The sequence below is a fragment of the Plectropomus leopardus genome, chromosome 14 (assembly GCF_008729295.1).
Source record: "Plectropomus leopardus isolate mb chromosome 14, YSFRI_Pleo_2.0, whole genome shotgun sequence".
NCBI lineage: Eukaryota > Metazoa > Chordata > Actinopteri > Perciformes > Serranidae > Plectropomus > Plectropomus leopardus.
Genome location: NC_056476.1, coordinates 4,541,091 through 4,567,096, shown reverse-complemented (window position 1 = coordinate 4,567,096; position 26,006 = coordinate 4,541,091). Strand labels below are relative to the sequence as shown.

Below are 26,006 nucleotides of genomic sequence, written 5' to 3'. Positions count from 1 at the left end.
ACTCGCATGAGGCTTAAGCAATTCAAAAAAGCTGCAATGGAAAGATTATTTTGACTTTCATAGGTCACATGATGGTATGGCTTTGAACGTGTCACAGGTGCTACAAGAGCTGTTAGTGCATCGCATAACTCTTCAAAAATGTATTGGATTATCTGGACATCGTAGACTACCACCTCTCAGAAATCCCTCAGATGTGGCCGCTCCCACATGTAAGGGACTTGCGTTTCCATTATTGCTCACATAACACGCCTACGTCGCCTTCGATTGGAAATAATGATGGATAGTGCAGCGTTTGCGAGCTTTGAGCATCCATCCCCATGCTTCTTGAAATGTTATCTCAAGAGGAAAAGTTGCACAACATCACTCAATGGAAACGCAGTCATCTTGCACAATTGTGCAAAATATCGCTTAAATTTTGCACAAATCTGCAGTGGAAACCTGCCTACTGGCTCTAGATAGGAACATGGACTTTTTTGTGTTAGCCAACATATTTACAAGCCCCTCCGAAACAAGCTGTGCCAGAAAAACACTGATTTTTAAAATGAAAGGGACCTCTGCAGGGAAGAGAACAAACAAGATCCCTGACACAGTGTACCTGTAAGGGTACTGATATTGCTGTTGATTTTGTAATTTTTTAAACAATCACCAATCCATCGATTGCATTTTTTTATGCGACACTGGTTTCAGTCTGATTGCACTCCTAAGAAACACCTTCCTCATACTACTTGTTTAACATTTTCCTTCACTTTCTTTTTCTTTGTTTTATGTCTCTGCTTCCTTTGTCTATATATTATGTGCCGCTATTAAAACAGCGTATGAATCACGGCCTCTCTTGCATTAGGGGAAGACACTGGCTGTGGATTTCGAAAGACACAAGAGCAGAATTTATAACTAATGATGAGTCAACTCTAACTCACTTGATCTCTCTGGAAAATGCTTTATTAGATTTATGTGTCTATTTGGCTCCTGATGTAAAGAGGAGGACACGCTGGATCTTGGCCAAAACAATCTTTCACAGTGCTTCCACCTCTGCAGTCACACACAAGTTAATTTTAAATTCATATATCACAAGTACTGTTATTTAAATTAAATTTGTGCCCACTATTTTTTTTTATTAATAAAATGTAAATGTAGCTTGGGAAATCTTCTCAAGAGTACAGATCCAACAAAGGTATTTAAAAAAAAAAAAAAAAAAAAAAAAAATTAATACAAACTAGTCTGGATGACTGAAAAACAGCTCATGTGCATCAGTAGTTTTCTATTAAAATGTTCTGCATGTTTTAAATCAACTTTTGGCAAAATCTTACAACAGCCGTCCTGTAGGAAGGAACCAGTTCCTCTCCAGTTTTTCTAGTCAAGCTGCGTCTGAACAGGTTCACCAGCCACCTCAGCAGGAGGGAATCAGCTCCCTTTTAAAAAAATTACACCTGCCTGTGCCGTAATTACAGAGATCCCAGAAATCCAGAGTGATGTTTGAGACTCTTGACAATTTTTTACTCCTGAAGAAGTACAGATTTTCTGTCCTATCAGCTAATGAATTACCTTCACCTGGAGTTACATCCAGGTGAGACGGGTAACAATCAGCAGACAAGAGCCAACCACTGTTTCTAAAACAGATAAAACCGGGCATTTATTTAGGAGAATTTGTAACATTTCTGGGCATGTTTGTAGACAAAAATGGGTATTTTTTAATCAAGAGTTTGGGACATTTGTAGCCACATTTGTAGCAGCAAAAGAGGGTATTTTTAGTGAGAGTTTGGGACATTTTCTGCTGTTTGTGGGAACTAAAGCAGGTATTTTCTAATGACAGATTAGGGTATTTTCAAGTGGTTTTGTTGAGGCAAAAACTGGCATTTTTTATTAAGAGCTTGGGACATTTCTAGCCTTGTTTGTCATGACCAAAGTGGCTAGGACATTTTTTAGTAGTGTTTGTTGCAACAAAAGTGGGTATTTTTTAAGGAGACTTTGAGACATTTCTGGCTGTGTTTGAAGTGACCACAGCGGCTATTTTATGAGAGGCAAGGACATCCCTAGTCTTGTTTTTTAGCAACAAAAACAGGTATTCTTTTGACAAAGGGACATTTACAGCTGTCTTTGTTGCAACAATATTGGATAATTTTTAACATGTATCTGGGACATTTCCAGTTGTGTTCTAGTGACAAAAGGAAAATTCTTAAATGTGAATCAGACATTGTCAGTCAAGTTTGTAGCCACAAAAGTGCGTATATTTAACAAGAATGATTGTAGTGACAAAAAGCAGGCATTTTTAACAAGAGTTTGACATATTTGTCAAGACAAAAGCCGGTATTTTTTGCCACAAGTTTTGGACAGTTCCAGTTGTGTTTGTAGCGAACAAAGTGGGTATTTTAAGCCCAAATATAATGTTTTCTTAACCCTAAGCAAGTGTTTTTTGTGCCTAAACCTAACCACTCGATAACGACAGCATTTAGATAAAATAAAATGAAAAACAAGAATAAGTTTACGTTGTGTTTAAAGTTTAAACATACTCACTTCATATGAAACATACAAATGTAACATATCCATGATTTGCATAAACCTACAATACCGAGATTTATTCTGGCAATTGTGTTGTTGTCTGGTATCTCTAATTAGCTCGTAATTAGATGTCTGGAGTAAAAACTAGCAGCTGAGTCCTGTGTTCTTGTTCCTGATGTGATGTTTTGCATCTAAAGTATTCATAAATCCAGCCATCCAATGAATAATTCTGTAACAACAACTCCTTCAAATTACTATGGTTCACATCTTTTGAGAGAAACTGTAGAAGCAACGTGAAGACCTGAAGGTCATCTGGACACAGGGGTTCTTCATGCTGCAATCTCAGATCAGAAAACACGTCATTTATAGAAAGGCTTTAGAGTGCAAAAGTGCAGCCTTTATGTTTCATACCAGCAATCTGTGCAGCCGAGGTCCTTCACATAATATTTGAAATAATGGGATGAAAGAAATTTTATGGCGGATCTTTTAATGTGGTTTTCAGAGGACAAAGACAACATGTGCATATCTACATGGAAATAGATAAAATATCACATAAGAATATGTAAAAAATAATCTAAGATCAAATGTCAAACATGAACCAAAAAAAAGGATTATAAAAGAGGAATTAAATTATAGTACATAGGGACATGTGTTTCGTAACTGCACAGACAATAGGCCTTTTTGGTTTTAAATTGGTTACCAATGGTTACTGGCAGCCACACTGCAGAGAGTATTTTTACTTTCTGCTCTTTTCAAGAGCTTGTTTGCACCTCGGCTTGATTCACGTAGATTATCTCAAAGCCTTTCATGAGGTATACATGAATAGGATGTTGACCTGCCAAACACACTGGTCCAAATGAAACTGTTGTCACATTTTAGTGTGTGGTCACCCTGAGCAGATCAGCCTGTAATGTGGTTCTGAAAAACCAGAGAGGTTTGCTTCATTTCATCGCACATTGATCTTTTCCCTATAAAAACTTTATTTCTATTAAACATAACACACATTAACCACAGCAAAATGTAAAGTTTCAGCATACCTACAATGTAATAATGTACAAATATTATTTACAATGTACAAATATAATATGTGTGGTTTGTAGATAGTGGTGTCAGATTAGAAAACACTTACAGTATGTCTTACCTTAAGGGAAGCTACAGACTACACTTTTTGTTGTTTAACTCAGAGGACATATTATAGCAGCCATAACAAGGCACAGTATTATACTTAAGAAGAAATAATAATGATCATCTTCATTTTTGAGCACTTTTCAAAATCCATGTTACACTGTGCTTCATAGGCAGCAAAATAAAAAAACGGTCATAAAATCATCAGCTTTTTTAAAAAAGCAAAAACAATCTAGTGTATAAAAACCAACATGGTGTATAAAAAGTAAGCATTGGAGAAGAAAATATACTTTTAAAGAAAGAGAAGGCAGTTAAAGGGACATTAAAAACTCCAGAAAATGCCTACATGAAGTTTGTGGAAGCTATTATAAATCAATTACACAGTCGTTGCCCCAAATCTTCGTGATCTCACGTTTGACTAATTCTTCTTACCTCTCTATCATGGTTTATTTGGGGGTTGATGTTTTTTTTTTTCATTTAGTAGGGGGGTAGACTCTGTTTTTCTGATTTCTCTTCATTAGCATTTGCATCTTCAATTCTGCATGTAGAGCTGGCGGGAGAAACCGCGGCGCTCTCAGGGGACTGCAGGGTGAGCTATGAAGGGACCACACTGACTTCATGCACATCAGCTCTTAGATAACCTGCACACTGCAGAGCTCAACATACTGCCGAGAGGATGATCTGCTGTACTGATGCACAACAGGCAAATGGCAGCAACAATGTCTCATACTTTAAGATCAACTATTTTACTGTAACATGCTCGCTGGTGCTTAAAAAACAGTTTGACAACAAAGAGTTAATCTAAAATTTGACGCTACATTTGCTGTGGCTGGAACAATCCAGCCGACCGACTACTCACTGTCTGGTACCTTTTTCAGACAAAAACACTTTTTGAAGTAGCACACATGTTTTGCTGTTCACTGAGACACTCAGAGGACGCAGGTGTGCACGAGCTGGCAGGAAGCATCTGTTACATAACGGCTGCTTCCACTACGATGCTCATATGTTTATGTATTTGTCTGTGATTGAAGTGATGTTGGATGGTTTTTGGTACACTTCCAGTGTGGCACTACTTACTCTACTGTGCTGTTATTTCTGATGTCTGAGTGGAAATCACTCCAGAAAAACATTTAGCCTTTTGAAGCTGCACAGGGTGACTACATTTTAGTGCAAAACAAAGTTTTGTACTGATTAAAATGCCATATGTGCTATTTGCCCAATTTAATTTTGAATCTGGTGAATGGATACTGAGGGCAAAATGTAGAGGAAATAAAGAATATGAAACTGAAATGTTTCTTTAACCTTTTGAAGTCTGAGCAAATTAGCTTGATTTCTTTCAAAAACATGAGAGAGAGAGTCTCAAGTGACGCCGTCCGTGCACGTTGCATGTGGACTCGCCTGGTGCCATCCAATCGTCCGCCGGCGTATAATAACAACGCCACCGTTTCTGCACGAGTGCATTCTCATCTGTTCAGATGCAGAAGGTGGCTTTTGGCGTCATGCTCATACACCAGAAGCGCTGCACCTACTGGTGGGAGTATTAATCGGTCCATCGAGGCACAGTGCATTCTGGCACTTGTAGTTTTTTCACCTCTTAAGCAAAAGAGATTGCCACAGCTCTTTTTCTCTGTTTTTTTGGATCACAAAGCGCACTCTTAAAGTATCTGTGTCTTTATGAAAAGGTCATCTTCCCAGCAGTGAAATACTTATTTAAAAAGTTTATTGTTAAGTATTTAGGCCAATCAGTTTTTTATTAAAGAATAGGCCTAAAAGGAATCTCTTTAACAAACACATAAAAGTGCAAAGTTTGGGTAGATACTCTAAAAATGAAGTGCTATTTCAAAGAAAAATGATCTCAAATACATTTCTGTTAAATAGATGTTAGCCAGCATTGTAATTATTTAAAAAAAAAAAAAAAAAAATCTCAAAGAAAAATTACTCACCAGAGGATGAAATCACGTACAAGTAGTTTCACTGCTGGAGGTGAAAATAATTTTGATTAACATGAGACACTTAAGTAAGTACTCCACAACTTGTGTAACCTAATATCAACCTGTTCTGGGTGTTATGTCATGATGGTAATTAATGATGTGATGTAATATGATGCACCACTGCAGCCCAAATGTCACCTCATACTTTTGCGATGCTGCACACACTTTATAATCTCTGTAGTAATCACACAGACTCTCTGTGTTAATACGACAGCTGTTCACCCGAGTGTCTCTCGAGGAGCCATTTGTCTTTCTCACCCTCTCTCACGAATTCTCAATTCTCTGATGCTGACAGAAGAGAGCCATTCAGCGGCATTACTCAAATCTCTGCGTTGTTCTGTGCATGTGTCACAGTGGACGGCTACTTGAGACTTTGAATGAGGCTCCGTATGTGAGCGCTGGCTGTCGAGGAGACAGAAGGACGGAATAATTGGGTCAGGAGAAATTAGGCTGAGTGTGAGAAATGTGTCAGGCCACTCAACCTGGTGCCACGTGGTCTTATTCTGCTTTTGGTGGTTTTAAGAACCGCTGCAGTGCCAACCATTACTGCAAGGCCAGACAATTTTTCTGAAGAGTTTTTCAAACATATGACCGGCAGTCAAAGTCACCATAGTGACGACAAAAAGCTTCATTTCACTTGACAAAAGCAGCAGCATTCCTTTGTACTGATTAAACTTTTGACACCTGGAGCGACATCATTTTCCCTGCGCTGCTTTCAGATGCCTTTCACAAATATTTAAAATGTTAAACTCTGAGCAAATTATCGCAGTTTCTTTCAAAAAAGCATTAAGCAACTTTGTAATAAATGTTTTACACATTAGTAGATGTAGAAAATTATTGTTTTTAAGAATCTAGGGGAAAATGTTAAGGAAAACAAAAAAGTTAGAGAAAACTATAAAATTATCATTTTATAATTTTCATTTTTCTAGGTCATTTTTGTGTGCTTAAAAAAATCAGGCTCAGATTTTCTTTTACTTATAAGTAATATGTCGTATACTAATATTTGTGTGTATTTCTTTCAGATTGATATGCTGAAGTGCTCTACTTTTCAGATGCACTTTTGGAAGACATTTCTGATGTGTTTTGGTTCTTGACATGAGGACAGGAAGGGACTGTACTTGCTGAGGCTAATACGAAGTGACACTCACTTGTGACGGATTCTTGTTTTGATTTATACACAAAGACAGTGGACTCATTGTTCTCCTCAGAAAGAGACAAGTACAAAAAACAAAACCCACCGGTGCTAACTTTTCAATTACTTTTAATCAAACCACACGCTACTTGTCAGGGGTAATTTAATTAGAACTGTTAATCTTGCAGGTTACTCCTTCAGGCAGCCGTGCAGATTTGACATGACAGACTCTTCTAGCTGAGACTTTGCTCAGTTTGGCTCAGGAAAATCTCAGCAGAAGGAGCTGGAGGAGCAGGAAGTATGGGCGGATGAAAGTCTAGAGTTTAGAGAGTAAAAATGGTCGGGTGGGTAGATCACGGATGGCCAGCAAGGTGGGCGACTCCCCTCCCTTCCTTCTTTAACTGGAGCTATTGGGAGCATTATCATTTAAACTAAGAATAACACCTGAATCGCCAGTTGAATGGCTGGCTGGCTGCCTGGCAGGGATTTCTGTCATTCCCAATGTAATTAGTGTGTAAGGGGAGCCAGGAGAGAGTGGCGCCAGACTCAGGCTGAATAATACAGGGGGAGGTGGAGGAGCACTGATGGATAATTTAACACGGATCTCCAGGAGCCAGCTACACTTTGCAGTACCTGAGTGCACTGCAGAGAATTTTCTGACATGTGAATGTGCTCAAGTGAAGGAGTTGAGACAAACTGACAGATTTCCATAATAATAATTCTCCCTTTTTTTCTCATTCTTGTAGAAAAAGGCCTTTATCTCAGATGATTAATGTGCAACGCTCAGGAGAGAATGCCAGAGCGAGAATTATTATTCATAGTATTCATATGAAATGATAAATGTTCTGATAAGCGCCATGTTGTTCTTTTCTGTGTGTTTCCCCGGCAGATAATTTTCCGCAAGATCAGTGAGGTGAAGAAGGAGGAAGAGGAGAGGCAGCGGGCGAAGAACGAGGTGCAGCTCACCATCCCGCAGGACCATCCCGTGCGGAAGCTTTTCCAGAAGTTCAAGCAGCAGAAGGAGCTCCGAAATCAGGGAGCAGCGGCCGCCTCGCAGCTGGACGTGGAGAAGAACCAGCTGCAGGTGGAGCACCACCAGCACCTGCACCCCCACAGCCTGCAGCTGGGCCACTCAAGCCTGCAGCACTCCCTGCCGCTCAGCCTGCAGCGCCCCCCGTCCTCCATGCAGAACGGGGCTCCGCCCAGCAGCAGCGTGCTGACCGTGTCTCAGGTCACGCCCATGCAGAGCTCGCTGGCATACAGCCATCCTGGCGAACCCCCCGCCAAGCAGAACAACTGCGATATCATGGAGCTGCAGCCCAGTTGTGCTGGAGGCGGAGGTGAGCAGACTGTCAGGCTCAAAATCAATACCAGCCCTGCGCTCGCCAAGCCGGCCGTCAAGGCCAGCGGCTGGATGCGCCTGAAAAACAACATGGCTCCAGTGGAGGCCAAGAAGGAGGGGCTAAACAACAATGTGAAGGCAGTTTCCGTGGAGATGCTCTCTCAAGAGGGTAAAAGTCAGGAAGCAGGAGGAGGTGGGGATATAGAGGAGGGTGGGGTTTCCAGCAACAATCCCCTCCGCAAGACGGACTCCTGCGACAGCGGCATCACTAAAAGTGAGCTGCGGATCGACCGAGCGGGGGAGGCACGGACCCCCGCTGCGGTCACCCCCCTCCTCCACAGCCCTCTCCCCGGAGGAGCGGGGTCCCCTCTCCCTTTCTGCCCCATCCCGGAACAGGCCCTGCAGGCGGCGCTGCATGAAACCCGGTTGGAGCTCCGGGAGGACATCCAGAATCTGGGAGGCCGTCTGGGCGCCCTAGAAAGTCAGGTAGCCGAAATTATCAAACTGCTCTCGGACAAGAAGCGGCCGTCCACGGGGACACTGTCCGCCGCCGCCACACCGAAAACCAAAATCCAACGTCAGGACATTTTCACCGTTTCTAGGCCTGTTTCTCCAGACTCAGAGAAGGACGAGGGGCTCTGAAGAGAGCTTCGCCAGTGGTGTACGGGAACATCCAGTGATCACATGGCACATTGTCCTAGAATGATCACAATTATCAGTTCAAGGTTACGCTCATTTTTTGGGCACCAGTTACGCCACTGGTCTTAATCCTCCAAGATAAAAAGAAAACTGGCTTCTTTAACATTTGCACACTGACTTTTACCTCCAGGTCATGTGGGAGTCGTCGCTCCGCAGTGACCTTGGTCCCGTTTTTGTGATTGTACATACCTCTCTATGCATGTCCAGCTGGATTCTGGCCTGCCAAAGAAACAACTACTGAACGTACTTATTGCCTGTATATTATGCAGTTGACTGCATGCAATTTAAAGAGACATTTTATTGAGCTACACTGTAAATATAAATATTTTTCATTGATAATTTACTATGTGGACATTCAGGGTTTGCATACTGGTAGCACTATAATTGAATAACAAAAGGGTTTACTGGCAAAGGGATCGTGCATGGATTATTTAGAAATAGTGAAAAAGGGATGAAGGTTGGGGTTTTTTTTGTTTGCCTGTGAGATGAAATGAAAGTTTGATTCAGCTTTGCCCACTACGAACACAGATTCCCAAATGTGACGAAGAAGTATCCCTGAACACATGAAGGGAACTTTCTGGTATGTTTTTATATTAATTATCAATTTGCTTCTTATAATAATTTCTATTTTTGATTACGAAAATGTCCTTAGTTTCATGTTGGGTGAACCCTTCAATGGTTATTTTGTTAGATTCCTCCTTGTCTCTATGCATTGCTCGGGTTCGTCGCTAAAATATTCAGATTTTGTTATCATGTCGGTGAATGAAGGATGTTTTTTTTTTGTTTTTTGTTCCATTCCTTTGCATGAATCAGGGATGGCAGAATGCACTTTGGGTAAAGCTGGGACGGCAAGAAGGCTTTGGGGAAATAACACAGAGTTTAGTTCACATAAAAGTCCACTCAGCACAGTGACATGTAATCCCACAGCCCCAGCACCACACACACGGCAGTCTTAACCAGCGAGCGTTGCGCTGAAGCCCCGCTCTGAATTCCATTAAGCTTCGCCGCAAAAAGCTCAAGTAATAAAAAATGGAATACTGTACTTTTTATGATATCAGTTTTCTAAATCTGCATGCAAAGGAGTAGTTTTATGCTCCAGAGTGCATATGTGTGTGTGTGTGTGTGTGTGTGTGTGTGTGTGTGCAAGAGCTGACACACACACTTAACATGCGCACACTTACACAGTGTGGCGGCGTCTCTTGATGTGGACCCTGATGGCCCCGGGGAGAGTTTCTCTTCACAGGAGGCAGATCAGTTGGTTTTGTCAGAAGTCAAGGTTTTTTTCAGACGCTGTCCCCCCTTCAACCTGCAGTGAGCAGCACTCATCACACGACACACACATGATATTTATTAAGGCAGAATAATAAGAGTAAGGCAGAGCATAGATGTACAGTCGCCATCATGAAAGCCTTAAATATTTCGAAATGACTAGATTCACGTCATTTCTGCTTTATTATGTGTACAGTGTGGTTGAATGGACAGGTGGCAGAAAACAGGCTGATGTCAAGTAAAATCTGGAGCTCGTATTGGATTGTCCCTTTAATTTCTTTTTACGCCTGAAACACACCTCTTCCTGTTTGGATACTGTGTGAGCAAGCAAACATCAGATTGTTTACGTTTTTCGTATTAGTATACAAGACAAAGAAATTACTTATAATAGAATATTGAAAATGAAACCGACTTAGTAATAATGTTGCACTCAGTTGCTTTCTTGAACAGTGACAAAAGTAGCTACATAAAGATTAACAAAGAGAGGTTAAAACCCTACATACATACATACACATACATGAGAAAGAATCATTGATGTCATGTCAACATGTTTTTTTATTCTTGGAAAAAAGTTTAAAACTTTTACAGTTTTCAGGCTCTCAAAACTTCCCCCCAAACCACTCACTGCACTGAAATTTAAATTTCCCATCTTGTCTGAAGTCGATCATGATGTTAGACTTCGTTCAGATTTGTCTCTCCGCTGTCAACAGACTGGAAAATGATGAGAATTAATAACTTTGTAATGCTAATTGGCATAAAATCACACTAGTTGACAACGAGCTGAGACACAAGATTTCTGTCACAATATGCTAATCTGATTTCGCTTGAACATTTTTGAAAGAACGCCGTTTTAATGGCTTTCGTATTTAAATAATTTCATCCTGAGCACATGAGCCTTTTTTCTGTACCTGCTTCACACTCACACTTTGTCACCGCCGAGAGTTTCTTCTCGTTCTCTCTGCTGTTGGCCACTGAGCGGATCCCCTGCACAAATCAGGGGTAAGTGCCTTGCTCAGGGACGCCTCAGCAGCAGTTTCAGGCAATCTGGCCCCCCGTACCAGAAACGCAAAATTAATATATTTGAGGATTTCCATGATGGCTTCTACTGTACCTGTGTAGATCTGCAGTTTGCTTCATATCTTTAACTCACTGACATGTCACTTATATAGAATATCATGCAAAGCTATGCAACATTTGACTCTTAAAGGCTGATTCTGGTGGACTTTTATAACTCCATAATATTTAGTGTCGATAGGCAAGCCAGGATTAGGGTCATAAATACAAATATATATCTAGAGGAGAGACAGAGGATTTGTTTGCGTGTGCAGAAAAGATATCAGTTATTTATATTCACCAACCAAACATGACACCTAAACTTACCAAATGATGGGCAGCATAATATCAAAATGAACTGTCTCTTTGTTTTTTTTAGGGAAAGCAGTGACACTGTCAATTCAGCAGTTCAGTTTTAATGGAGCGCCACCAACAGGTCAAAAACTCCTAACTCTTGAGTTCATGACAAAATAGTGTCAAAACAAAAATTCCTTTTAGATTTAGTTGTATTTTAGATTAGTGCCAACATGCTAATTTGCAGACAACCTGCTAACACAAAAATGTTAAATATCAGCAAGATCATATCCAAAGTTAAAGGGACAGTTCACTCCAAAATCAAATATGCATATTTTTCATCTTACCTGTAATGCTGTTTATCAGTCTAGATTGTTTTAGTGTGAGTTGCAGAGTGTTGGAGATATCGGACAAACAGATGTCTGCTTTCCTCCCAAAATAATGGAACTAGATGTGGTGCTCAAAGCGCCAAAAAATACATTTGAAAAACTCAACAGCATTCTCTCTTTCTGGAAATCATGACCCTGTTACTCAAAATTATCCACAGACTTTGTTATGAACAGTGTCATGTAGGAACTATTTTCTCTCTACCAAACTACACTCAAAGAAATAAGTGTGCATCTACTCATGGACGAGAGGCTTGTGCTAATGACAGTATAGGCTGTAAACATTAATGGCGACCTCCACAGCTGAGGTGTAATGTTAAATAGCTCAGTGGTGCTGGGCGAGCTAGCAGTAGATTCATGCTTCCTTCTGGGCAGTGACACGGTTGGCGAGCAGCCGAGTGCAGCTGAGTGTGCCCGAGCAGTTAACTTCGGCCAGCGGAGTGACTGACTTCCAGTTAAGTGCTTCGCTAGATTGAATGGCAGACAAAAATGTTTAATCTTGCAGCTTTTTTAGACCTCCAAAATGTTTTACAACTGGATGGCTTAAATCTAGATAGTGAAATGAGTTTTGATGCTCAGAAATAATTATCTACTGGTCTATAGATGTCTCTTTCCCAACGTAAGTCAAATTAAAAACGTCTTTCTTGGCCCATGGGCATCACGTGACGGACGTTGTAAATCCACTTTATAAGTAATAATAACTTTATTTGTGTTGCACTTGTCTAAACAAAGTGACAAAGTGCTTCACAAAGTGCAGAAAAATATACAGTTACAATAAATAAAACAAAGTTAAGAGCTAAGAAAAAGGTGTGCTCAGAGCAAAAGGACATGAAACACAAAATGTCCATGATACAAGTGGCCACTTTTTGGTCACAGTGTGAATTTTCATCAGAGCCTGATGTTTGGAGCTTGGTCCAGAGAAACAGAATACTGAGCTCACGTTATCAGGATGCTCTCACCAGGCTGCCACAAGGCGAGTGCCTCGTACTTCTATCTCTACGGCGTATATCTACAATTTTTGGCAACTCAAACCAAAACAGTTTAGACTGATAAATAGAACTATTTTTGACCCAGCTCAGATTGGCTCTGGTCTAATTATCTCAGAATGTGACTGTCAGATTCAGGAATCGTTCTCCATGGGTGCGTTTTCTTGACCCGTGAAGACCTCTACTTACTTACTTCTTTTAGTAGACTTTCTCCACACCTTTCAAAACTTTGACTTTTATCCAGGTCCTTAATGTCTTGAGCAGATTTGAAAGAAAAAAAAAATACCCCTTAATACATTTCCAGTACACTTGGAAATGTATCCCTAATATTTTCTTATTGAAGTCTATGTTGTGGTGCACTCCAGGTTCCATACATAAACTACGTATGTCTGCAATATTGTGACAGATGGAGCCATTTTTGAAGTTTGGCAGGAAGAGCTTAAGAAGGAACTCTCTGAATAACTTTGAAATCTAGTACTGAGAAAATCCACAATTTTAGATTTGCAATACAGTGGTTCTATTTTGAGAAATGCTCCCTCAGCAGTTAAAGTACATGATGAGATGTAGATGCAGAACAGGAGACTCCTCGGACGGCTTCGACCGCGTATCCAGTTAGAGAGTTTTCCTGCCTTTGTCAGGTTTTGTGCGGAGACACGAGCGGCAGAGAGCTCATCCTCTTCTTTATTAATTTGACAAGAGAATGAAGGGCGACTCCTGTGATCTGAGCCCTGCACACACACACACACACACACCTACACAGCTTTCAGCACAGGATTTTTCGGCTTTGCCACTTGAATGTACAACCCCAACCACGGCTCTGCTCTCCTGAATCTTCACTGGGAGCTTATTTTGTTTCTTCACATTTGGAGAGCTCTCCTCTCTTCTCTTCTTTCTCTCCTTTGTCACTTTCGGTTTGACACTGGAAGGAGGTCCTCTTGTCTCTCGTGGACAAACACCTCCTCTCTCTTTCTGCGTTTGTTTTCTCTCCTCGAGGGCCTCCTCTGTCTTCTCCACCTTCACCCCTCTGATCCCGCTTTCTCTCCGCCCTCTCCCCCCTCTCTGATCTCCCCTCTCTTGTAACTCCATCACGCTCTCCTCAGCATGCTGATGATGTGCGGTCTGTCTGCGTCGTGCCGACCAACTGACACCATGAATCCACCTCTCTGGGGACGGATGGGCACGACCGCAGGGCCTCGTTTATTAAAATTATCCTTCGGCTTGATTTGATTCTGCATATTGCATTGAAGATGACACTGAAACAAATGGAAGTCATTTCCTGGGATAGTGATAGAATTTTTTATTGTTTGACTTATCTCACAAAAAAATCAACGCAACCTGCAGGATTTTCTCACCAGGATTAATTTTTCATTAGCTTTAGCTCGCTCCTAAAACTTATTTTAATAAACGGGGCCCTTTAGGAAAAGCTTGTCTCTTTTTTCTACAGGAATGTGATCAATTTCTACTGTTTTGTTAAAGCAACGGTAGGAAGCAGCACTGAAATCCCACACTGACTCATGTATTGTTTTACAGTTGCACACCTAAACTGTAGTGTCAGAATAATAAACAGCCGTCTGGGATACTCTCTCTGGGCTACCTGTCTCTCTTTGTCTGTCTCTCACTCTGTTTTTAGAAACCTCTTCCTCTTCACTCACTTTCCGAAAGGGGCATTAAGTAATCAATGGCTTTTATTGATCTGTATTGACACACAGTAGGAGCTGGAACAACACAAAGAGGCCGCTTTTCTCTGCTGCAGGACGGCGATTCACCTTCGGTGTCCTGTTGAGCTGTAAGTAAAAAACAAACACACACAAACAAACTTTTCTTAGAGAAATTAAAAGGGGACCTATCAGCTAACTTTCAGGTTCATGCTTGTATTTTTGGTATCTACCAGAACATTTTTACATGCTTTATTGTTTAAAAAAGAATAACACTTTCTTTCATTTTACTTTCTGTTCTGAAACACCTGTGTTCACCCTCTGTCTGAAATGCTGCATTTTAGAGCCTGTCTCTTTTGGCAACTCCCAAAAAAACATGTTTCCCTGATGATAGCATGTAGCTACATGTAGCATTGTACTTGCTACTGGGGGAATGCCTGTTATGGAGAATAGTGGCACTTTCTTACATTAAAATCTATACGTTTTTAAACCAAAACCTTTTACATATGCACATATACATACATATTCTAGCAAAAACCTTATCCAAAATTGAGGAGAAATTAAAAGCATTGTCAACCCAAAAAAACATGTTCATGACATTAGCATGCAGCTTCAAGTAGCAGAGTACTTTACAGCCATGGAGTATAGTGGCACTTTCTACAGTGAAAAAAAATCATCAAGAAAAGCTTCTAAATCAAAATGTTCACAACTGGATTTATTCCAGCAGGAATCTGATCTGATACTTGATTCTGAGGGAAACGTAGAGTAAAAGTGAAAGTTGACAAAAATATTAATACTCAAGTAAAGTACAGATACTCCCAAAAAATACTTACTACTGTACATAAGTAATAATACTTTGTTTTATTACACCACTGACCTATTTATACTAATGCAGAATGTTTGACTTATTTACTCTTGTTTGTGTTTATTTATTCTAATTTACTATTTTGTTTTTCCTTCGAAATCCAAAGCCAATTTCTCAGCCCCTAAGGTTAATATTTTTTATGAATTCACTTAGTCACCTTCCCAGTGTTAATCATTAATGCAGAGTTGCTACATATGTATGTAATTTTTGCACTCTCATTGCTTTGCTACTTAGGTGAAACTCAGGTCAGCAGAGTTCATGCAGCGAACTTGCAGCGTTTTAATGCACTTGAACGACTGGATTTTCTCTGCTCTTACGCTAACTGCTCTGTCAGAGAAGGATGTTGGAAACTTCAACTCTTGAACTTCCCATTCTGTCCTGCGGCTCCACCTTTTCAGACACCTTTAGTGATATTCATTGCCCCCCCTCTTCTCTGGCACTCCCTCGTCTTCTTTCCTCAATTTTACTTTTCTATTTATTTCTGTCTTTGTGACCAGAATTAATATAACAGGCTCCTGGCCGCTGCTTTCTAAGAGGATCAGTCTAATATGAAATTATCTTTAGTCCGACATCACAGAATCTCATTACTTTGACAGTTCAGACATGTTCACAGACTTTAAGTGCCGTCATTGTTGCTAGAGTTTGTGTTGTTTCAGCTTTTTAAAACGGTTGATGCCATTGTCTCATCGGTGTAGCTATTTACCTGTCTGCCTTTCTATCCATTAATCTGTCCAACTAATCCAATCAGGCATTTCTCTGACATCAGGGACCGTTTGTGGTGTGAAAGGCTCTGAGTCTCCGCAGCCAATTAACGGCAGACAGCAGAATTATCACGGTTAGTTTCCTGGGGATGGTGAGTGCCGACTGAGAGCGAAAGGAAACACAGGAGAAATTAGCCTGTCAAGACTCTGCTGCAGCTCCAGCCTGCCCACCTGCAGCCTCGCCTGGACACATGAAGCCTCCGTTGTCTCTAAAAAAGTTCAAACTGAACCTCATTTTGGTGCTGACATGGAGCCTGTGCTTATCCGCATTAGCTTCTCCTCAAATAGTGAGGAGGAGACACACTCTTTTACCCAAACTGACACCCGTCAGCACGGTATGTGATGGCAGATTCTCCTGGAAAACATATTTAATTGCTGCTGGTGAAAAGTGAAAGTGTGAAAGGCGTTTTCTCTCAGCACAGTTGCTGCAGTTTGAAGTGAAGGTGCTTTTGAAGCTCATTTACTCCACAATTGCTTCTTTTTATTGTCAGTCATGATGTGGAGGAGTTAGTAGTTTACCTTGGTGTGAATCAATGGCTTCAGAGGGAGTTTCACTCAGTATTTGAGAGCATTTTTCAAAGCCAAACATTACAACTTAACTCAATTTTTTGCTTTAAAATATTAAATATGTAAAAGTATTAATTAATAAGTAACATTTCTCTTAAAATGTCTAAAATGTGGGGGAGATTTTCAACACATTTTTCACAAGTGGTCAAATATAGATGCTTTCTCATGCTCCTTGGTGTGTGATACAGATGCCAAAAGGTACAAGGTACAAAGTAAACGTAGTTTAAGAAGAAATTAAATTTAAGGTGATCCTAAACCCTGCTACGTCTTTTGGAGTCAAAGGGGGGGTTGAGGAGTCTCACAGCCTGGGGAAAGAAGCTGCTCTGTAGTCTGGTTTTGCTGCAGCGGATACTTCTGTATCTTTTTCCAGATGGCAGCATGGTGAACAGACTGTGGCTGGGGTGGCTGCTGTCTTTCAGTATCCTTTGGGCAGCACCCTGAAGTGTCTGTATGTGATGCAACAGCCTGTTCTTATTCCCAGGACGTCACATGCCACTACTAAGTGACAACTTCAGCATGTGATATGGATGCCAAAAGCTGCCTGTGGCATCTTTAAGAGAAGTGCGGGTCTTTTACTGAACTTTATACTGAGGGAAATTGATGTAGTTCAACAAGCAAAAAAACCTGTGTGTACGGCAGAAGAGTGGTGAGCTGGATATGTCAAACAAACCAGACTTTGATTGAGGTGATCACAGTTCATGTCCAGTGTGAAACCAACCAAAATCAAAAGTCATTGATGTTTTAATGTGTCAGTATGCAACTTACATACGGTCATCACACGCTAAGTCATTCCCGTGACATTACATTAGAAATACATTTATTTGAACTCAAAACATGATGATATTCTGTCCTTAACGAAGTAGTTTTGTCACCTAAACCTAACTGGGACCATTTCACAACATAAACTACGTGTAATGTTTCTCTGCAGCCTGTTAGTTGCTATGAGACGCATGAACACTGAACAAAGAGCGGTCACCTGGGTGAAAGTCTGTGTTTGTTTGACCCATCGACTACATCTCCCTTTTGCTGTTTATTTTACATCCGTTGCTCTGAGTCTCAAATAATGCTGTAACTGGATTTCCATTGCAGTCAGTTGAAAGGCTGCTGCATCTCATAGACACCAAAGGGTGCTTTCGGCATCAGTATCACATAGCAAGGGGCTAGACGACGCGTGGGATGAACAGACTTAGGTTTTCTGTCTGTCATAGATTATGTCAGCTAAGGTCTTAATGTTTACTTTAAATTTGTTAAGGCATAGCTTTTTCTGCTTTTAAAATGCAGAAATTAAGCTCTAAAAAATGTAATGTCTCAGAGCAGCCTGATGAAAAGGCCACTTTCAGACTTATTTATTATTCATCTCTATTGTTCTCAGCGCAGATTCAGCTGGATGACTCATTTAATGTCGATGATTAAGGGAGAGTTGGAGAATTAGAAACTATAATTCAGTAAGAACTCAGAGGTGATATGATTAAAGCTTAATGGCACAGATTTAATTTTACAAACTTGGGAGAGTGACTCCTGCCTCAAATATGTAACTTAACTTGCAGTTCATATCTAAAGATGAATCCGTCTAATGTTTATTTACTCAGTACACATCTTATGAGATGAAACTGAACTCTGAGTGACGACTGACTTACAACGATATGTCACTAAACCTCACCATACCAGTAATAGTTTACTCTGTAGACAGACATAAAATGACTCTCAAAAGGGAAAGTGATAGCCAGTTAGGCAGAAAGAAACCAACAGGGAAAGTTCCTGTCTCTCAGGAGTAATTTTAGATACGGGAAGTCAAAAGAAGTAAAAAGAAAATAGTATTTCTTTCCATGCTACAACCACAACGGTGATAAATATTACAGCTAAAGCAAATCTTGCATCAAAAATTCTAAACAAATAGTCAATGTGATGTTATTTCACTTCATCAGACCCAAACTGGGGCAGTCTCTCAGTCTTATATCCAATTTATGTAAGAGAACCACCTGAAAGGCAAAAAGCCCCCTTCTTGCCCAGAGTTGAACCCTTTTATTTACAGTGACGCAGTTACACAACCTTTCAGAAGACAGCAGAGCCACAGTAATGACACAAAACTGGCTTTTTTGAAAAAGAAAAAAAAGAAATATATGGCCTTTAATGTTTCCTAATGGGACTGTAAATACAGTAAGTTTTATCAAAGCTTATATCTGCGAGAATGAAGAGTTAAAACCCCTCAACTGATCTTTGTGGTGTTAGTTTGGCGTCAGCTACTTTGAAATATCTAATTTTGTCCCTTGAAAGTCAGTTATTAGGCACTGAGACGTTTTGAAGTGTCTTCTTTGACATCAAACGCAGCAGTTTGCCCTCAGAGCTTCATGTGGATGAAACGTGTTTTGCTCCAGACTGGAGACTACAATCATGTTATCCAACCCTTCCCCTTAGCTGCTGTCCATATCAGTGGAAATACTGTAATGAAGCTGAATACTTATATAATAACCTTTAATTATCAAGTGAAAATTCTGTTGGATGTTTGAGGATGCTGTTAGAAATTGGAAAATTGACTGTTAAAAGGAAATGTCTCCCCGTGGACCTAGAATGAAAATCGAATCAGCCCATTGATTATCAGCTTCAGAAGGGTTGGTGTGGTTATGAAGAGGTCAATTGAGCATAGAGAAGAAAATAATCCATCCTGTTTGAGTTTTCTAATATAATCTCCCATTTATTGCCAATAACAAATCCACTCTCTTGGTCCCTTGATGACAGCTCTTCTTTTTCAAAGAACGGGTACAGTCCTTTTTTTCAATTGCAGTTTTTAACATCTTCTCCAACAAGATGCCTTGTCTGATGTTATGTTTGCTGCGTTCAAATGGGGTCTTGTTTACCATGATCAAGAGACAAGTCTTTTTGAACGCCCCCGTCATGTGGTATTTACCATTGATACAGAAATGTAGATACCTCATTGGCTGCTGTTCTAAACTCGCTGCAATGTGTGTAAATGGGCGCTATATTGGGGAGGTCAAGTACACGAGTACATGTGTGTTGAGAGATGTAGATTTCACTTCAAAATCAACTGTATCTGTGTTTCGTTGTAAACATCAGAAAGTGAACAGGATGGTGGTTACTAGTTTGAATTCATTTTCATTAATTTTTAATTTCAGTGATTTTTCTCTTTAAATAACTGCATGTCTTTGTTTCTTAAACTAAAGGCTTTTGTTTCATCATCACACTGTTTACCAATAACTGAAGTAAAAGATGAAGAAATGGTGTGTATGTGCATGACTTTGACTCTGTGTGTACATGTGACAAAGCAGGTTTGGGTGTGTGACTCATTCATGTGTGTGTGTGTGTATGTGTGTGTTTCTGGTTACAGTGTCTGTATGTGTTCTGCCTTCATTTCTTACATGTAAGACAAGTGTCTGATTTCAGCAGATTACATCATCAAGAGGAAACTGAAACAAAGCAGACTTGAGGATATCCAGGATCTGAAGCCCTCTGAGCCGTCATCATCACGACACTGAGGCTGCGCCCCTTTTGGTCTTGCTAGAGCACTCCACAAGTAAGCAAGCAAATTTCTATATGAATGGCAACTATTTCCAGAAAAGAAATGTTTCTTATGTACTCAAATTCGAACATTCTAGGTCTCTGCATCATGATGGTGCTACATATTAACTCACTTAATGTGCCTCTTCATGACTGAGCCAAGCCTTTTTTGGGAATTGTGTGTTATCATCAATCATGCAGATTAGTTACACTTACGTCTCTAACCCCCTAACTAGCATGGGAGCTAAGCTGTGTGGATGCCACATTAGTTCAGACCCAAAAGTTACACAATATCACAGACAAACTAAGTGATCAAAACATCAGTAGATCAGCAACTCCCATGTTCAGCGAGGTAAAATTACAGTTTTTGTCAACAGAGTCTGGTGGCTTCGATGAGCGATATAGCAGTCTCAGTTCTTCGTGAGAAAAGGCTGTCTGACGTGAAGGTGAAGAGGTGCAAAAATTACACTGGCTACTGATAAATATGTCATACAACCCTACTTAAAAATACTACAAACTTCCCCTTTCAGTTCTTATTGTTACTATCAGCGCTCTATACATCACTATTTTTTCCTAATGGCTGAGTTGGAGTGACCTGGAAAAGAACACAGTTGGACGCGCCCTTTAAAGGTTCCCTGTTGAGTTTTGCTACGCATGTGTGTGTGTGTGTGTGTGTGTGTGTGTGTGTGTGTGTGTGTGTGTCAGTTTTGTTTCTTCTTGTGCAAACACACTAGCATGCACATACACGTCCACAAGCCAGTGTTGCATCTTTATTCTACTGATGTACAGAGGCAGGAAAGAAGATTACAGGTTTGAAATGTTTAAGAAAACAAACACTGGCTTTATAAAAGTTATGAGGAAGAAAATGCATTTATAATGTCTGTTGGACTTCAAGGACACACAGTCAGTTTTGATGCGAAACACTGAATTTCTAACAGAAACTTTGTTTACAAGAAAACTCCACAGGGACCCTTTTACAAAGACATGAGAGTGGAGTGGACTCAACCTTTGTGGGCAAGAAAGCAGATAAGCGCCTTTTAGAAAATGCAAATTGTTCTTTTAGATTTGCAAACTTCACAATCCATAATGTAAAGAATCTATGTTTGATAATTTTAAATATCTATCAAACACTTCATCACCTTAGTTAAAATGATGAAAAGTTGTCTGTGTCCACTTTAGATTACAACTGATGAGCACGTTTCATGTATATACATGACTTAATCTCAATCAACCTCGTGTTTAGCATATCTCAAAAGAAAACGCATCACAGTTTCACTGTATGCTGAGATGAAAGTGGTTTTTTTTGTCATTATTTCTCTCTGTATTTATATTTCTAGTCGCTCCTCTACTCACTTTCTTCTCTTTCTCCACTGTCAGTTCCCATTAGTGTTGGATCATTAGGTAATAGATACCTTCACATTTGCATTCAATTTCTTTTGGTTGCTTTCAATTTTGTGCATCACCTCTGGATGAAAGCGCTTAGATCCCTAAAATGTGAGGGCAAAGCAGATAAAAACTGCTTTCTCTGCTGGTTTCTCTGTCTGAATGGCATTATGTAATGCCTAATACAGTGGCATAGTAGCAGTGGTGTGACCTCCCCGTGTAGTAGTGACATTATTGTTTTATCTCCTGCAGAGGTGGTGGGCGTGCTATGACCTCTCCGCCACCCTGAACGGTTGTACATCAAAGGTAATTAGGGCTGATAGGCTGACAGACTGTATCTGTAGAGGTACTCATATTAATATATTTAAAGCTCTCTCTTTTTTACTCTTACTCTGAGATTGATTCAATTTCTCTACTGCACTTTTATGCTAAGCATCACGACAACATTCATTTTTTTAAACTGTAAATTATGTCCCCAAAGGAAAAATTTACCAATATCTGTTTTTATCTAGGTAATAAGATACATTTTCTTAACTTTAATAATTTTAATTGCAGCAAATTTTACCTAGAAGACTGAAAAAAAATAGATTTTATTTATTCGAGCCACCAGAAGTTGAATTTGTAATTGCAATAATAAGTTATATATTTAAAGAAAAAAAACCAAATTTTTTGGCATATGTGCATTGAAACAATATTGTCACACAAAAATCACAATAACAAGAAGTATGAATTTCAAAGTAATAAAGTTTTGAGTCTGAGTGCCTCCAAACATCTTTTCCTCCTTTGTTCGAACCCAACAAGGAAACTGGTAATTTATTGCTTTCCATGATTCCACAACTGAAAACCACTATGTGCAGAATTTCCAGCCAGCATGAGCGAGTTCATCAATCAGCCCTCACCCACACCGCCTCCGTCATATTACATGTCAATGGTAATAAAGGCGTTAACAATCAAAGGTAGCCGGGTACATCCCAGGGGAAATCTTACCCAACAAAGCTGCTCTGCCACTCTCTCCGTCGAAGCCTCGTCGTCTTCGCAGATCGTCCTTCACCATCCGCACGTTCCCGGAGGAGCGACTGTATAATTCATAACCACAGTTGGTACCTGTCAGGCTGTTTCAGGGGCAGTGGAGAAGAAGTTGCCCTTAATCCTAACCTGCAGTTTACGAGTGAGAGAACATGCTGACCCTGTTTTAGTGACCTAGACTTACAGTAGTAGCTCGGGAAAACACTTATTTCTGATTGGCCTGAAAGCTTCCAAATGATTTCAGGTGTCTAACTGGCTTTACAGTAATTCAAATTTCACTTTGTGCATTCTAAAACATTTTTAATGATCACAGACCAGATCAGAAATAAAATAATTATTTTAGACCAATAAATCAACTAGGCTGTTATATATTGGATGATATTAGCTTATTGCAGGTATACTATCATCCATGATTGATGCATATATCAGCTGATAAATGACAAGAAATTGCAGTGCAGAAATAGATATGAAGATAAGAAGGATAAATATAAATATTAATATAAATAAATTCATCATGTTCTCATCCCAAGTCGTCACATATTGCCGCTATATCAGCGGGCGTCAGACATCAAGACAGGAAGCAAACCTGACTGCTGCATTACAGTACGGGTTCTGTTGGTTGCATTCACCACCATTCACAACTCTCTTTTTTCTTTTTTTTTTTTTAAATCACATTAATCCTAGGCTGACAATCTTGTCTTTCAGAGGGTGTACTGGGCTGAGTTTTAAAGCTACAGCGATGATTCTGTTATTTGAAATTAGAGGACAGAACCAAGTGGTACCAACAATGTCATGTTAGCTTCTCAGGAAGGAGACGCAATAACGCTCCAAAGTTAGGCTAATTTTTGTCGATGGAAAAACAGCATGACGTCACAGGAGTCTCTTGACCTCCAACAAGTTCTCACTCCAAACTCGTCACATGATGCTGCTCTGGCAGGACCCTCTGCGTCAACCTTTGACGTTTTAGGTATCCTTGTGCGTCAGCTGTTTACGCTTCGGGATGCTGTTACTGTGATGTCAACAAATGCAACAGCAAGGATTGTCACAATGGATGGGATAAAGCACTAAAGCAACCGCTGCCATCCGGCTGTCCATCAGCGTATAATAACAATGCTGCCGGTTCTATCCAACTACGTTATCATCTGACCCGTCTGTGCATGTTACATGTGGATGCAGAAGTTGGCTTTTGGCGTAACACTTGAACCCAGAAAGCACTGACAGAGCAGCGCTGTTTGACATATTCGGAGTGAAAATGGGCTGGAATAATGCTCCAAAGTTCAAATTTTAAGTTCAATTTTGGCGATGGAAATCAGCATGGCCATTTCACAGGAGTCCCTTGACCTCTGACCTCAAGATATCTGACTGAAAATGGGTTCTGTGGTTACCCATGAGTCTCCCCTTTACAGACATGCCCACTTAATGCTCGTCCCATGCAGTTTTTTACTGTCATTCTTATCAAGAAAATCTGGTAGGGATTGCTTTACCTCGTCAATATGGACTTCATATCTGTTTTTAAAAGCAAAATAATGGAAATAAAAATGCGATTAAAACATGCAATTTAGCATGATTAACCATTGAAATTCTGCAATTAAACTAAAAAAAAAAATTGTTTTGCAGCTCTCGTTTAAATATAAGCTCTCCCTGGTCTCTAATGTGAGTCATAGTGTCTCCCCCTGAGCTCCCAGAGGACATCATAGACCTCAGGCTAGGAACCTCTGTTAAAGGTTTCATGGTTTCACTAGAGCCTGCTCCTCCTCCTCCCCTGTCTGCTCCTGCCTTATAGTCCTCCTGCCCCACCTCCCACAGCCAAATGAGGAAGTGGTAATGTCAGGAATGATTAGGGCAGCGGGGGTCATCAGAGCGACTCTCCTGTCAGGGTTGTTGAAGATAACAGAGGTCTCAGGAGAGCCAGCAGTCCAGACAGCTAACCTCTCCTCTGCCCGTCCTTTTAACCTCTCCACTTTTTCTTTGCCCCTAAAAGCCTCTTCAGGACTCACTTGGATGGCTGTTTGCATATGCATTTCATCCTCTTTTTATGGCTGGATAAGTTTATTTTCTGCTTATAAGCACAATTCTACAGAGTTTATGGCTGCACACAAATGCATTTGCATGACAAAAAATAACTGCCTTTATTGTCATTTTATCAGCTGCAGTTGTGAAAGAGAATCCAACAATAACCTGTTTTATGTAGTCTTCCTTTTATTTGGTTTTTGGGATAAGGAAGAGAGGTCTATTTGACAAAACTATCTTAAACTACAGGGACATAACTGAAACTAAATGTTTATTCAACACTCAGTAATTTTTTAAAATGGCTCACAAAATCTGTGTCAGCCAAATAATATAAATGTGCATGTGCTGCATTTTGCTTGAGTCAAACCTTTGTATCAATTGAAGTAAAAAAAAAAAAAATCTATAATATTTGCTAAAAACTGGATTTCCTCCAGTTCTAACTCCACTTCTTTATTTTAATTCATTTTATTTTATTTCCTTTTTATTTCACATTTTATTGCTGTTATTACTTTTGGTAATTTTGATCTTTTTATTTGACATTTAATGCTTTCATTGCTTGGTAATTTTGGTGTTTTTAGTTGTATTTTTATATATTGACATTTTGCTTCCTGCATCTTGCATTTTTTGTCATCTTCTTGATCTGAACTCTACCCTAGTTTTGTCTTACTTATGTTTGGTAGGACTGTTTGGCTCTCAGTTGTGCCTGTGTATCCCGTTTCGGCTTTTGCTCTGCTTGTCAAAGCACTTTGTAAACTCTGTTTTTAAGCTGCTATATATATCTAAAGTTATTATCATTATTAATATAAAGAACAACTTATGAGCAACTGAAAATAAAGTCGTTTATATACAAAATTTTAACAAATAACAACAAAAAAACATTTAAATCCAAAATTTTAATTCAGCAGAAAAATCTAGTGTGAACCTAGACAGTGCACCTAGTGAAAATTCTCAATATGCTTAATACAGTAAAAAATAAAAAGGAAAGCCCAGAATGACACCCTAAAATAATACAGTGCATGTTTTTATGATTTGATGGCGGTGGGATCAAAAATTACAATTTGAATGGGTTTCAACAGAGCATTTTTTGCACTTAACAGTATGAATGTAACAACAATTTTGTTTACAGTGTATTTTAGAAATATTGTAGTAGCTGGGCTGGAAATTCCAAGATGAAACAAAAATACAAAGCCTTGCCAAAATGTTATGCTATATGCATGAACACAGCCAAAGTTATCAAAGGTATGAAAAATGAAAAGCATGTAAAATGCAAAACAGTCAAGAGTTAACTGACTTTCATATTTCTGAAAAACAGGCAAAAATCAATGAGGGTCAGTACTCTGAAGGGTGTATTTCACCTAATGTCAGTCACTGTGTTGAAACTGACCTCAGCCGAGGAAGTAAGCTTGTTAGTGAACCACATAAATCAATGTACCGATTCAGGATCTGAGAGTGG

At 39.8% G+C, this 26,006-nt stretch overlaps 1 protein-coding gene across 1 annotated transcript in view; it reads left to right on the top strand.

The window, feature by feature from the left end:
* kcnh5b (potassium voltage-gated channel, subfamily H (eag-related), member 5b) overlaps positions 1 to 9,084 on the top strand; it is a 158,104-nt gene extending 149,020 nt beyond the window's left edge. Inside the window, exon 13 of the mRNA XM_042500812.1 lies at positions 7,634 to 9,084. Coding sequence (XP_042356746.1) covers positions 7,634 to 8,728 — 1,095 coding nt within the window. The 3' untranslated portion in view covers positions 8,729 to 9,084. The remainder of the gene's footprint in view (positions 1 to 7,633) is intronic.
* The last annotated feature ends 16,922 nt before the right edge of the window (positions 9,085 to 26,006 follow it).